Source organism: Tachypleus tridentatus, chromosome 11, assembly GCF_004210375.1.
Source record: "Tachypleus tridentatus isolate NWPU-2018 chromosome 11, ASM421037v1, whole genome shotgun sequence".
NCBI lineage: Eukaryota > Metazoa > Arthropoda > Merostomata > Xiphosura > Limulidae > Tachypleus > Tachypleus tridentatus.
The window spans coordinates 88,433,559-88,449,754 of record NC_134835.1 but is presented as its reverse complement, the minus strand read 5'-3'; the positions used below and the strand labels follow the sequence as shown (position 1 = coordinate 88,449,754).

Genomic DNA, 16,196 nt, shown 5'->3' with positions numbered 1-16,196 from the left:
GATTAAACTACTAAATTATGAATTTATGTCAGTAAATGTGGTATCAAATTGTAGATTTATAATTCAAGTTTTATTTTTATACATTAATTTTTTTTAGTTTAAACGTAAATATTGCAAAGCAACCTAAATATTGATTTTTGTAGTTTGTGTGGTATGTTGAATGTTTAAATTAGATACTTATGATGTCCAAAAACAAATTGTATAGTTTTTTATGAATTAGGAACTTAAATTATTTCAGATACTAACAAGTTAAAATATAAAATAAGAACCTTCTGTTTCTTCCTTTTTCTGAGATATCACTATATTTACTAACTCAAATACAGTGGGTCTGCCCACCACTTTCCATATTTGGAAACTTGCATACATTTACTTTTGCCTGTGAAGTGTGAATGATTAATCAAAAGCTCAGAATGTCCTTCCAGTGGCTTTCTCAACCTCTTTGAAATATTCAGGCAGCAAACTATTTCTTTTTTATTCTAGATTCCAAGTGGTAAGGCAATACTTTAGAGAGTGTGGAATTTCATATTTTTTATACATGAAAAACGAGAAATAAATTTCTTATCCTTGTGTTGTTTTGTTGTAGTTGACCATCAGTAAAACTTAACAATGCACTAAAGAAGACAGAATAATAATGTGCACAAATCGGGCAATATCTTATAACTGTCACAATTTTTCTGACTTTCTAAGTATGCAACAAGATCCATTAAAAAGTCAAACAAGCTCATCAATATGTTTCCTGTAGGAATAAAGTTTGAACTGGAAGTGAAATAAACAATTTGCTGTACAGAAAATAATGTAATATTAATACAACATTTGTTAGATAATAACCTTGGCTTTCTGTTGATAAATAATATAGTGTTAAACATTAGAGAGAACTATTGATAACTTGCAAAAGAGAGGATGTGACAGGTGGATGTATCCAGATGAGTCAGATTTTTTTTAGTTTATGACTCAAATAAGATAGAAGGCTTTAAAAATTATGCTTTATCTGACTGTTGATGACATTATAATGAGTTACATTAACTTTAGTACCTCTTGGAGGGATACATGGAAAGCAAATGTCAAAATTCTTGTATGAGGATTTTTTAAAAATATTCCCTTATAAAATTAAGAACTTGTATTAAAATTTGGGCTATTAACTACATTGCATTGCATTACCAAGTTTATTTTTATATAATTATAATAAGGTAAAAAACCTCGGTAAAACCTCATGGCATGCACAGAAAAGGATGCCTATATGGAAAGATTTGAAGTACAAAAGATTGAATAAAATTAGGAAATTCCAAACATTTTAAGAATCCCTAACTTAATTCTTGTAATTTTCTTAAAACTTCTTGTTAACTGTTGTGTGTATCCAGAACTGTCGTGTATGTGGAGATTGTGGATCTCGCACCCCTGGAAGTGGACAAAGCTCAAGGTGGCACAGAAATTACACAGTATGTGACAGTTGTTACCAGCAAAGAAACAAAGGGGTAGCCTGTCCTCTATGTGGAAAAGCTTACAGACAGTTCATTGGACGTGCAGAAATGGCACAGTGTAAAACATGTCGAAAGTAAGTTTGGTTTTTATAATGTGCTACTTTCATTTTAATGGAATTATATTTTAAACATTGAGAACATTTAACAGATTCTTTTTACATCCACATTTTTATTTAATAACACAGGTGTACAATAATTTTATTGCCTTGAAATTTTTACATGACCTACAGTAATTCATGTATCCTGCATTAGAAAATGATACCCATTTTTCTTTGTATACAGATGTTTCTCAAAACATTATAGGTATTTTTACATAACTGGATCATTTTAATCGAAATCGGGTTACAATTTGTTATATGTTGACATTCACTGCCTGTAGATTTCTCCAGACCAATTATGACATGAGAGTCTTCTGGAACCCACATGAAGCACACTGCTGGTATATAAATGGTTAACAGGTCACATGACATGTTATTTTTGGATAGCATTTGTTTGTGAGTGCACTTTGACATAATTTTTTTCTTCTTAATATTATTTATTTATTGCTCTAGCAAAACGAGGTAGTATAATGACATATTCTGTTATACTTGTGGTAAATTTGTTGCAAAAAAACAAAAGTGAAGCATTACAGAATTTGTCTACAAAGCATATCACATCTATTTTGCAATTAGTTTTGGGAACCAAAACAAATCATGGGCTCCGTGCAAAGTGTGTACCATTTGTGTTGAAGAATTGAGACAAGGAACTGAAGATAAGAAAAGTATTTCCCTTTTTGAATTCTGATGGTTTGTTGTGAGCATAGAAGCTAAGGAGATGACTGCTATTTTTGCTAATGTAGCATACAAGGCTACAATACACAAAATAAAAAGGAAATTTCTTATCTGAACCTTCTGTCTGCTGTAAGACCTGTTTCTCATGGACCTGAAGAATCTGTGGTGAGACCCAAATTTCTAATCAAATCATTAAGTTCACCTTGTGTGAAAAGTAGTGCTTCATCAAACTTTTCATGTTGAAAATGATCCTCATCATCATTTCTATTGATTTCAGATTCAGATCATTTTCAACATGAAACGTTTGATGAACCACTACTTTTCACACAAGGTGAACTTAATGATTTGATTAGAGATTTGGGTCTTGCCACAGATTCTTCGGATTTTGCTGACTTCTATGCTACACAAACTAAGTACGTTATCAGTTAGGTTAGCTTAGAATATTTATTTTTATTGTTTATATGTTGTTCACATCCTTTTACTGTAGTATTATTCCACTTTTTTTTCTTTTCTAGCATGATGGACTATTACAGATATATTGATTCAGCCTTGTGTATCTGTTGCACTCCTGAATTCTGACTTTGTTGGTATTTTTATTTGTCTTGACAGAGGACATTGTAAATTATGTTTTTTGTGTCAGTTGTGTCTTTAGGTGGTTTAATGTCTTAATCACTATGATGAGACTGTCTTATGACTTCTGAATATTGTTCTGCTTTATTTTGTTTACATATTCTCTGTATATTTAAACAGAGATCTCTGACATAAAGTAACATGGATTTGTGTCTGTCATTTTATTGTTTATTCTCGGCCTTTATGTTCTTTATTGTGTTCTTAAACAAGTATTTTAGTATTCATTGGTAAGTGACTATTTTTCTTCCTTCTTCGGTATTGTAAATCTTGTTTGTTTTAGAAACTAGTCCATCATAATAATCTGTGATGACGAGAAAACCTACTTGTAGAGAAAATTATATATTTAAAAATGACTGGTATGGGTAGAGAAGACACTAATAGAGGAATGAACAACATTTTGACCTTCTTCGGTGATCATCAGGTTCAGAACGAAAAGGGTTACTGACTGGTAACTGACCACATGTTTGAAGGCTATTGTGTAATTTAGTGTAGGAATGTAGAGGGTGTACTTAGATGTTGGATATATTTATTAATATATAATTAATATTAGGTATAAAGGTGTTCCTTTGTATTGGTGTATTTTGGGCTTGAGTTGTTGTATAAGTAAGGCTTCTTTAATTTTGTGTTTGTTTCTTTATTTAGTATTTGGGTGTTTCCTATGGTTATGTGTTTATTTGATTTGCAGTGTTTAAAAACACGTGAAGGTGACTTTTGTGTTATGGTGAGCAGATAAAATTAACAAGAAATTAGACAAAATAAAACAGTAATTTATCAACATCAACAGGTTTCCTCCACAAACTGTAGAAAACATTATACACACACACCTAGACAAAAAGCAAAATCAACTAGCAAAAGTGAATATACCCCACAATTTAAAAATTTAAGAAACCATATATGGCTGCATACCATATATTCCTGACATCAGCAGAAAAATAACCAACATTTGGCAAAAACTAGCAACAAAATATGACGTCCCTGTTAATACCAAATTTATTCAAAAACCAGGTACAAAACTAAGGTCTATACTATGTAAAAACTACACTTACAAACACAACACCAACATTATTTTTAAAATACAATGTAATAACTGCCACGACTTCTATATTAGAGAAACAAGTAGGAAAATGGAAACCAGATTCAAAGAACACAAAAAGTCATCTTCACACATTTTTGAACACTGCAAATCAAATAAACATAACATAACCGTAGAAAACACCCAAATACTAAATAAAGAAACAAACATAAACAAATACAAAATTAAAAAAGCCTTACTTATGCAACAACTCAAGCCCAAAATAAACCAATACAAAGGAACACCTTTATACCTAATATTAATTATATATTAATAAATATATCCAACATCTGAGTACACCCTCTACATTCCTACACTAAATTACACAATAGCCTTCAAACATGTGGTCAGTTACCAGTCAGTAACCCTTTCTTTCGTTGTGAACCTGATGATGACCGAAGAAGGTTGAAACGTTGTTTGCTCCTCTTTTAGTGCTTTCTCTACCCATACCAGCTGTTTTTAAATATATAATAGTCCATCATAATACCTGTCTTTATACTTCCAAGGTTTATTATGTAGTTGAGGTTTTTACCGGTTTCACTGGTTTTCCTGTAAATACCTATGATATACAAGTTGTATGTACTGATTACAATTACATCAAGAAATGGGAGTTTATCTTTTTGTTGTAAATTGTATTCCAGGATGTTGTCTGCTCTCAGGTTATTCCTGAATTCTTTAAACTTGTCTTTAGTGTGCATCCACATTATGAATGTTTTGTTGATGTAGCTGATATCTTCATTGTGCTGTAGTAATAGGCAAAAACAAGACGTATAGTAAATGAACTTCATTTCCATGAAATTATGCATTATAGAGAATTGATTGTGCTGTTTCATGTTTGAAATTTGTAGCTCTTGTAAGATGTTATTAAGTTAACTTAATATAGACTCAAGAACATTTTCATTACATGTATGTCTATAATGAATAATCTTGGTTATTGTTTTAATCCAGTAATTCTCAAGATTTGAAGCACCATATTTGAATTTATTGGGATTATGGTAAAAATCATTAACAGCAAGGGTATCCAACTGATGAAACATTGCTTCTTGGTCTTTATAAGTAGAAACACAAAAAAAGTGTATCTGAGTTGCTATTCCAATTGCCGGTTTGAACACTAGTTCCAATCTCACTGAAAGTTATTTTGTTTGGCCTAACTTTTTTTAATTTATCATATTACTGACGAAACACAACATGATATAGTGATAAGACAATGAAAATGTAGTATTAAATGCAAATTTTACATAGAAAGTGTTTCCTTTATGTTTTTATTATTAAATATTATTAAAACATGAAATAACTGTTCTAATTCAATGCATTGTGTATTTCATTTAAATGTCTGACTGTTGCTAAAATATTTTGTAACAGATGTATCCATCCAGAATGTGACCCACGGATAGCTCAACAAAGGCAGAGTTTGACAACCAGTTCTTACATTTGCCCTGTTTGTAATGGAACCCGTCCTGCAGTATGTAGACATATTCATATTTCTCAGTTTATGTAGTGTTTCTTTTTTTACATAGTTTAAGCAACATGTTTTATGAAGTGGTTATCCAGTTAATAATTAAGCTCATAAGTTTACTTTTATTCAGAATAATGTGTACAAGTTGTACATATTCTGAATAAAAGTGAATTATGAACTTAATTATTATGAGAAGAATACTAAGTGAAAGTGTGTGTATATTTCTCTGTCTTATTTTTCTTGTTTTTTATGAAAGTATATAACATGCCTGTCACTTTGCTAGTTCTTACTTGTGTGGTTAATTTTTAAAATTTGATTACTTATTCAATAGGTTTCTGCCTTGCGTCTTGATGTAGAAGGTTTGACAAAAAGTAAGAATTTTTTCATTGATTTTATTATAATAATTAAACTTAAGTTTAATGTACTAATTGTACATTTTTAAATTGTTTAAATTCTTGATCTTTTGCAGAATTTTATAGATTTAATATTTTCTGGTATCATTAAAATGTTACTGTTGTAAACATGTATTAAAAATACCTTTACAGTTGATCAGTGTGGTATGGGACGTGTTACTGTGGTAATAGAAGCATCAAGATATTTGGAAATATTTTATTAATATAATTATTATTTGAAAAATTTACATTATTAGTTCGAAGTAAAGATGAAGGTGTGTGCACGCCGTCAACTCCAGATACTTCCATGAACTTGTCTAGAGAATCACTTGGGTCAGGAAATGAAGATATTGTATTAAATATAGATACAGACTTTTTGGGTACAGAAAAGGTAATGATTGTATTTTATTAGTAGTAGTACAATATAGTTTTTGAAAGATTTTTGTGGGGAAATGTCTGCTTTGTAAGCCTTTAAAAAATCATTTTTAAATGTAATTGTGAAAACTTGTATGTGTGGATTAGTATTTTATTTACTTATTTGTAAATTGTGTGGGATTTGAAGTTTTGTTTTGCATAAGAAATATTTTCAGTTTTTATGATGTCCAGAATAAGCTGTTTACTGTGAAGTTTAAAGAAAATCTTATGATTTTATTCAGTAAAACGTTAGTATGGTTTGGGACATAATTTGTACCCATTATTTTTATAAACGTATTGTTTTTGTTTGTAGCCCCAGTTTGGTTTTTCCCAGTTTGGATCACCGCCATCTCAACCCATAGGATTTTCTCAACCTAGCGATATAAAGTTTCCTGTATTTCCTCTAACTAGAGCCTTGACTGGGGGAGGCAAGTTTTTAGGAAAGAGAAGGCCTGGAGTTGGTCGACCACGAGTAGGTTTATTCTGCAGCATAAAATTTTATTGTTTAATCTGTTGAAAAGTATAGAGATCTGTGAAATAATTATTTAAAAGAAAAGTAAGGATTTTATTTTTAATCACTTTTATTACTTTACATTGAATTTTTTTCAGCAAATTTTGTAAATATTGGCATTAAAGCTTAAGTTATTTTAATAGAAATAGTAAACTTGCACTCAATAAGATGTACTCTTGATGTTATAGTGTTGCTGTGTTTATGAATTTGTGATATTTTAGGGTGTTGGAAAATTTGCTGGAAAACGTAGAGCAAAGATAGCAGAGTTCCAGAGAAAAAGAGGTCCAAAGCCTAGAGGAGTCAAAACTTTACATTTTCCTGGTGTATACTTTTCTCATGTAAGAGGATAAAAACTAAGTATAGGTTAAAATATATAAACATGACATGGTTTTAAACATTTATAAACAGTTGGGAAAAAAATGTAAAAGGGTAAAAATGTTGGAATATTTTCTGTATTGTTTGTTAATGAAAATGTACATTTATATTTATGAATGTTGTGTGTAGAAAGAAAAATCACTGAGACATTGGTTAGAAACGTTTTTGAATTATTAAAGAATTCAATACAATCAGTATTTTTATTTGAAGTACAACTCATTATTAAAATGCAGTTTAAAGCATACTTGTAGTAATAAAAATAACATAACCACCAAATGATGGGTCTCATTTGGCTTACTACATTAATTCTCAGAGCAAAGATTTTCTGGGTAATTTTAATTCTATATTAATCATCTTGTTTCAGAAAGTATCACAGAAATTATGAAACTATAAAATAATTATGTAAATAATTTTATAAATAATGATTAAAAGATGTTTTAACTTGGAGTATTTGTACCTATTAGGTATTTGAACTGAGTGCTTTACATTTTTTTCTTGTAATATCTGCTATAGCATATACATTTTAGTTACAGAGGCACTCACTATAAATTGTACTATATATATATGTATAATACACTTAAAGGAGAGTTATGACAAACTTGCATGTTTCCTGTCTTTCAAAAATTAGATTGCCTTCCATCTAAAGAACATTGTAATGAAGATACACTAAGCTTCAACATTATTTAAATAACATGCCAATTATGCATTCTTCCTCTATATTAGTATCATTGGAAGCAAGCAAACTGATCCAATAGTTGATATCATGTTTTTGTCACTAACATTTTTGGTTTCTTAGTTTCTAATGGTGCAATTTTTGTAGAGTTCGACATTCAATGATTCTAAAGAAACCAAAGATGATGAACCAGGTGTAGATAACAAGCTTGTTTTGTGTGCTACAAATGATGAATTTGTGTTATCCCAGGTAAGTAATTATTTAATTTTTGTAAATTCACTTATGAATGAGTATTTAGGTATACTAGTAATTATATACAAGTGTGGTTTCCAGTGTATGACTGGTAAAATGTATAACTCAGTCAAAATATGTCCATTCATAACCATTCTATAGTTTTCTCTAAAAATGTATATAAGATTTCACCAGTTCCTTAATTGTTTGTTTTAATAGTTGTATACAAAATATGTTAAAAGAATATACTGTTTTTTTAAAAAAATGAAAGAGTATCACAGCACAGTACTAAGTCATATTTATGCTTGTAAATGTTGTATTTCAGGATCTCTGTGTCATGTGTGGGAGTTTTGGAAAAGGAGAAGAAGGTAGACTAATTGCATGCTCTCAGTGTGGACAGTGTTACCATCCATATTGTGTTAATGTAAAGGTATGTTTTAAATGTAGCTGATGGTTTCATCAGTTTTCTGTTTAAATTATTTTATCTCAGGAAAACAGATTTAAACAATCTGTTAAAGAAAATTTATCATAATTAAAATATTTGATTGCTGATGTTTCATAACTACTTTATTCACTTTGTTGAATAACCTTAACATTTCTTAATCACAGTATACTTAAAAGTTATCTGAAGTATGCATCAGAACCTCTGGATCCTTGTTTATTAAACATCTTGTTTACTAACAAGCTTTCTTTAAAATTTAAAGAAGCATTAAAAAGTCAATAAAGTATTTTTAGGTATTAATTTCCTTTTTTATTTTAAGAAATATTTTAATGAAAATTTGTCTGTGAATTTGCTAAGTCAGTCTGATGTCAAGATGATTTTCAGAATGAAAATAGTTTTGCCATCTTACAGTTGTTATATTTCATTTGCATAACCTTAAGATCACCCTATATGAATATACATTTTTCTCTGTAAAGCTATATTTTATCTGTTATGTTGTCTATCCTAACATTAACTGTATCAAAGTCAGTAATCAAGATCAGTTTACAATGAAATGAAAGACTGAAAATGTGATATAAAAAGAACATTACCATTTTTGTTCTTTTGATTCAAAATTTCCCTTGTTTTATGTAGTTCTTGTCTTGAAACTTTTAGCAGTTAACCTTTTTACATTGATAAATATTATGGTTTTATTCTTGTACTTAATACCTACTTGAGTGCTCATTCTCCCCACGAAAACAGTAAACACAGTGAGAGATAATTAGATATGCTCCATAAACACTGTCAAGTGCACCCTTGATTGTGAGACTGATACAGGTAACTTTAAAAATAGGAATGGAAGAGGCAGAATGCCTAAATTCAGTGATATCGATGTTATGTATCTTCGTTTATGCAGCCTTTTGGTCAGAAGGAAGGTTCATATATATAGTATCCAGAAGGCTCAATGACAGTGGAATATTTGGTCATGTAACAGTTAAAAAAATCTTTTACTTTGATTTTTGAGAGACTGAAATTTGCTTTTAAAAAAAAAAAGAGAGTACAAAATCTGGATTTTTTTATGATTGGAAAAGGATGTTATGGATGGATGAGTCTAAGTTTGAAATATTTGGTTTGAAGCTTGGGTTGTATGCCTAGCAAAAGAAAGGTGAAAGATACTTATCTCAATGCATAGTACCTACCATGAAGCATGGCCAGAGGCAGTATAGTGATTCAAGAGTGTTTTTCTGTTGAGATGATAAGAGATATTTGCATAATAGCTGAAATAATGGATCAGCACAAGCACCATCAGATATTGATCTATCACAGTATTCCCAGTGGTTTACATATTATTGTTAAATGATTCTATTACGAAGGAAATAATGACCCCAAACATGAAATTACTTAGCTAAGCAAGGAACTGCTTGAGTCATTCAAATGAGGCAGTGTCCCACATAGAGCCCTGATTTCAAACCAGTTGAGCAGATTTGGGATTTGATATGTTAAAATCTGGAGAAATCAAAAGTTACTTCCAAGGAAACATTATGAGTGTATATTAGACACATTTCTGGCAAAATCCCAAAGGACAGTTGATTAAATATGTTGCAATAATGTCTGAAAGGCTGTCTGTAGTTATTAAAGCAAAATGGGGACACATGAACTGTCTGCTGAACTCGAGCTCTTCCACTGATTTTCTTTTGTACTAAATAAGAAGAGTAATAAAATATAAATGTCCCACCTGTGATTAATCTTGCATTATTCTTTGAAAGTAGACTGAAATCTAATTTCGATTTGGTCCTAGAACTTTTGCACAGTACTGTAATTTCCTTTAAAATTAAGAAATTAAAACTTGAATAATGTGAAACTTTAAATTATAAACTATATTTTGATGCTAGACTTATTAAGATATATGGCTAATAATGCTGATAATAAATTTAACTCTGTAAAAATGTCATAAAACTTGTACTTTGACACTCCCATATGCAAAGTTAATGACATATTGGAATGGAAAACAAGTATGTATTTGAATAAGTTTGTGTTAAACTATGTAATCATGTAATTTTCTGAGGTTGTTTGTGTGTAACATTATTGTTAATAGTATATACACTGAAAAGTATCCAAAAGTTGTAATTAGTAATATTTCCATACGTAAATATAAGATCTGTCAGTTTTATCTTTTTAACAAATACGGAATGGGGGCATATGTGAAATATGTCTGCTCCATTGGGAAAAGACATTTATCCAGGGGTACGTATGGCAACTCTGAGGTATTCTCATGAAAGCGTGTAAGATTTTGCTAAAGGTTTTATACCTTGTACACAAAGAATGAAAGCACTTTAATTTCATCTTTGCAATAAAAATGTTATTAAATTATCTGTAGTGGTTATATGTAACTTAATTGTGAAAAGTTTGAGTGCAAAGTTATTTTAATTTTAGGTATAAAAATACTTTTTTGCATGCAATAGTTTTCATATTTTATTTGCATAATCTCTAGAACATCTCAAATGGTTATCAAATGTTTTTAGGTAAATGTTTACATTTTATTTTTCTCTATAGTATCACTGATTCTAGATATTATCAGTGTACAATGCAATAAAATGATTAAAATTAGTTTTTGTAGAATATTTTTATAAATCTTGCTTATATTCATGATTTAGGTCTTTCTCCTTTTTCACATTTAGCTACTTTTTGTCTTATTCTCTTTTTTTGTCTTTTGCCATTTACTTTTCACCTGTACAGAAGTGAATAATGCCCTCAGGGCATATTATAATCTCTCTCACAGAGATATGCAAATCTTAGGCAGAAGTTTGATGCACAGTGTAATATCATAAGCTTTTAGAACTGATGCAGAGTATGATGTATATTTAAATAATTTTGAAATGTTTAAATTATCTTTTAAACATAAACAATACATAATTAATTAATATATAAAAGTAAGACCTAAATACAATTTAACTTTGTCTTTAACAGTAACATTTAAATAAGAAACAACCATAAGCACTGCAATCGATCAAGCAGCCAACAATACTATAAGCAGTTACATGTATTCCGTGGTGAAAACTGTGTCCCAGTCTGAAGATAACTACTGTTGGATTGTAATGTGAAATGTGCTCTTTCTAATGGCTGTATACATATGAAAGTAACATCTATATGTAGGTTATAAAGCTAGAATATATTGGAGGTGGGTGTGGCATCAGTTAGGGTTTGATAAAATTTGTTTTATTTCAACTGCATTCATCCAGAGATCTTTGAAATTTAAATAGGTTAAATAAATGTAATATTATCTAGATGTACATCTACACAGTTGGCATTGTATTATTGAAGATACAGAATGCCAAAGTAAATAATTTTTTATAGCTTGTAGGTCATGGAGTAATATATCTGAAATTTTAAGTAGTTTTTTAAAGGTTTATTTTGAAGTAAAGGGCTTAAAACTTAGGTAACATAAACTTCAGATAATAACATACATTATAAAGTTATTTTTTTTATATATATTGATATTAAAGGTGTTTAATAAATTTTTAATGTAACAGTGACTTGTGCAGAAAACTGTTAAAATGGGGTACCCTATGCTGAAGGGTTAGTTAAATGGAAATTATCATATTCATATTATCGGTATTAACCTAGAATTACTTTATATTACATATTTTTTGTTCTTTGAGGTTACAAAAGTGATTCTCAGTAAGGGCTGGAGATGCTTAGATTGCACAGTGTGTGAAGGTTGTGGAAAACCACATGATGAAGGACGTCTTCTTTTGTGTGATGAATGTGATATAAGCTACCATACGTATTGTTTGGATCCACCCTTGAAAGATGTGCCTCAAGGAAATTGGAAGTGTAATTGGTAAGATGGTGTACTTAATATTAAAATATTGATGGTCAGTGTATACTTGTTAGTAAAATATTTTTGATTATGAATATAGTGGTGTGTTAAAATATATTGAAGCATTAGCACATAATGACTAATGTGCTTCCTATTTATTGTTATTCACAGGTGTGTAGTCTGTTTAGAATGTGGCTCTCGAAACCCAGGATATGGAGCTTTATGGCAAAATAATTATACTCATTGTGGGCCATGTGCTAGTAAAGTGACATGTCCAGTTTGCCACATTAGCTACCAAGAAAATGAATTAATAATACAGTGTATTCAGTGTCATCGGTAAGTATAATTTTTATTATAAAACAGATAAATTATTAGTTTTTGGACTAATTTAAAACTGCAATGCTAAATTTAATTTGAATTTCAAAGGCTGAACTGAACTTTTCAAAACTATTTCCTGGTGGTAGCAAACAACAGTTATAATTAATATTGTATACCTGAAATTGTATTATATATGGAAGAAGTACTTCTTTCAGTATACAGGTTCTTTATACATATTTTGAAATAATCAAAATGGTCCATTAAACAATCTCAAAGGTTAAATGTATTGATTTGGTAGCACCAAATGCTTATCATGCTGTTCTTGGTGACACACATAGCATTTCTGTAATATGTCGTATTGTGATAAGTACAGTAGTTTTTTACTTGGTATGGAAAAATATGGTAATATGTCTTATTGTGATAAGTACAATAGTTTTTTACTTGGTATGGAAAAGTATTTTTACTACATTTACAGGCTTTTATGTATATAAAAGTGGCTATGTTTAAATCATGCTTGTACAATTTACCTGTGTGTATATTAGAGCATCACCATGTGTGGTCTGTCTATCTTTTAATATAGTTTTTCAGAAGATATACATCTACATGATTTGGTTATGTTAATATGATATTGACTGACTAATGAAAATGAGTTGTATCTTTCAGAAGTTGTTTATTGGTTTTCTCTCTTTTTAGTTGGCTTCATGGGGAATGTGACCAGATGTTATCAGAGGAAGATGCAGAACGTGCATCAGATCATGGATATCACTGTATTCTTTGCAGACCTAAAGATGAACTGCCACCTCACCTGTTGCGTATGTTTAAGAAATTTTTTCTCTTACTGAAAATTTTTTTTCATGTCAAATGTTATATGGCTTTTAAATCTCTTTTTGAAAAATACTTAGTTATTTCATTCTTGTAATTCATAAATATTTGAAAAATGTTTGATATTTATGCTTGCTTCTTCCAACTATAAACACTTTAAGAGCAATCTGGTCTATTGGATAAATACATTGGATAAAACTATATGTAACAATGTTAACTATAATTTTGAATTCACTAAATGTACCTTCACAAAATTTGGCATGCTTTTAACCAACATTACAAGTGTAATATACAAAAACAATAAATTATTTTTATAAATTATTCTTTCTAAAGGTTTTTTCTGAATTTTATAAATTTCCAAAGCCTTTATGGAGAGACTATGTGAAAGTTTATTGATTTTCATACTCAGAATAAAAACACTTCTACTTATTTTACAGTTTTTGTATTTCATTTGCAGAACCTCTAGAACCTTCTAAATGAATATGGAGAGATGTTTTGTTAAAGTTTTATATTTATCTTGTATTTTTTTATTGTAACACCAACGTACAGCAAAATTAAAAGGTGAAAAAATATGAAATAAAATCAATAATACCATATTGTTTTATGCAGTGACTATTGAAACTTTCAGGTTATTTATTGTAACAGGTAACAATAGTTAACCTTTTATCATTTACTTCCTTTGATTTTATGATTTTAATGCCTGATTTTGGACCATGGGAGTGGTAATCTCTTCCTTCAAAAACAGTAAATCACAGTGGGAGCTTATTAGCTATTGTTCATAGAACTAATGTAAATAATGAGGTTTTGGGTTACCAGGCTATGGGGGCTCCTGAAATTTTATACTTTTTATTTTGCTTCATTTCAATTATCCTAACTGAGAAGTTTCTGTTTTTTATATTTTAGTTTCTGTTTCTGAAAGATGTATATTAAATGAAATGTATACATAAAAACAAGGATTTGTAATACTTACCTACAGCTTATTTGCACTCAAGTAAAAACTGAGAAAGCTCTTTTGTAAGCCTTGTTGAGTTTCAGAAATTTTGGCTTCTGAAAAGAAATTCATACAGCACACAAATATGCATGTTAGACTGTAAAAGAAAATGTATCTGTAATTAGAAGAGAGCTATAGTTTTCCATCTTTCTAAAAAAGCTAGAGTACTGCACACAAGTGTTAAGACAAAAATAATAAAAAAAATTGATTTTAGGCTAGTTTCAAAGAACAATGGAAGGTAAATTACAAGTGAAACATCAAATTTTATTAATTTCTATATTTAATACAACAGAAACTCAGTGGAAGTACTTGAGTTGAACAAACAGGTAATATTTTGTATCTTCATCTTTTGTTCATTAATTTCAGACATTGTTGCAACATATCAAATCGTCCTTTTGGATTTTACTTCAAATGACTTTTATACAATCCCATAAAGTTTCTTTGGAAGTGACTTTTGATTTTCCAAGTTTTTAATCTGTCAAATTCCAGGTCTCCTCAGTTGCATTTAGATAAGGTTTGTGGGAGACATCTCAACATATGACTGAAGCAGCTCCTTTTTTAGCTAAGTAATTTCTGCATAGGTTTGAAATCTTCTTGGTAGTAAATTATTTTACCAATAATACACAAACCAAAGGGTATACCATGATGTATCAGTATTTGATGATATTTGCACTGTTCCGTTATTCCATCTATTTTGCAAATATCTTGTGTTGCCTCATCAGAAAATCATTTCTAAACCATCACAATGCTTTCCTCATGCTTCATGGTAGGTACTATGCATTGAGGTAAGTATCCGTCATCCTTCTGTTGCTAGACTTAAACCTATGCTTTGAACCAAATATTTCAAACTGGATTCATCCATTCACAACACCCACTCCTTTTACAATTGTCAACAGTCTGGTTTTTGTACTTTTTTAGCAAGTATCAGTCTCTTGACAATGTTTGGAAATCAAAGTAAATGTTTTTTAACTGCTACACAACAAAATACAGTATACCCTCACCTGTTTGCGGTTCCCCATTCGCGGCCCCGCATATTCGTGGGTTAGGCTCTTATCCCTATCGCATCGTATGCCGGTATACTGGGCTAGCGTCATAACGTCATAAAAACGAATGCTCGGTAAACCGGGTTTTTGTAGGTCATAGAGACTAAAAGCGCTTTTCGAGGGTATGTCTGTATTTACTCTCTCAAGCAGTTTTATCGATTGACATCTTTATCGAACAATGGGCTGAGCTGGTATTGGCTGACTGCCTCAGCTTCCCCCACAACGCAAACGGCAAAGCACAGCCGGTAATGCACTACACACGCACACACACAGCGCTCGGTCTCAAGGAGGCTAGGTAATAGGTTTGAATTTAGCCAATGGCTGACAGCTTTAGTTTCTCCTTCTTGCTGATTGGCTGCATACGCGTGCTGCTGATCAGCTGTTTCTCTCTTTCATTCGCGCGTGAGTTTTCAATGTGGTTGTTTGGACTGTAAATTCAAGTGTTTATTTTTACAATATTATTTACACCCTACAATGCCATTCAAACGCCCTACACCTCCAGCTTCTGGCAAGGAATCTAAGCGCCAGAAAAAGGTTATGACCCTGCATGAGAAGGTACAACTGCTTGATATGATAAAGGAAGGAAAAGGTTATGCTGCTGTAGGACGCCATTACGGAGTGAATGAGAGCACCGTGCATTACATAAAGAAAAATGAACAAGCAATCAGAGCTAGTGTAGATACGAATTTTTGTGAAAGTGCTAAGATGGTGAATGTTGTAAGAAACAAGGCAATCGTGAGGATGGAATCTGCCTTAGCATTGTGGATACAAGACTTGCG

General features: G+C 30.6%; 1 protein-coding gene across 1 annotated transcript in view; it reads left to right on the top strand.

The window, feature by feature from the left end:
- Positions 1–16,196, top strand: part of LOC143232713 (histone-lysine N-methyltransferase 2C-like) — a 180,224-nt gene that overhangs the window by 23,968 nt on the left and 140,060 nt on the right. Inside the window, 11 exon segments of the mRNA XM_076468458.1 lie at positions 1,359–1,552; positions 5,313–5,412; positions 5,738–5,777; positions 6,056–6,189; positions 6,526–6,684; positions 6,945–7,061; positions 7,919–8,020; positions 8,328–8,432; positions 12,083–12,264; positions 12,415–12,579; positions 13,255–13,373. Of these exon segments, the coding sequence (XP_076324573.1) occupies positions 1,359–1,552; positions 5,313–5,412; positions 5,738–5,777; positions 6,056–6,189; positions 6,526–6,684; positions 6,945–7,061; positions 7,919–8,020; positions 8,328–8,432; positions 12,083–12,264; positions 12,415–12,579; positions 13,255–13,373 (1,417 nt within the window).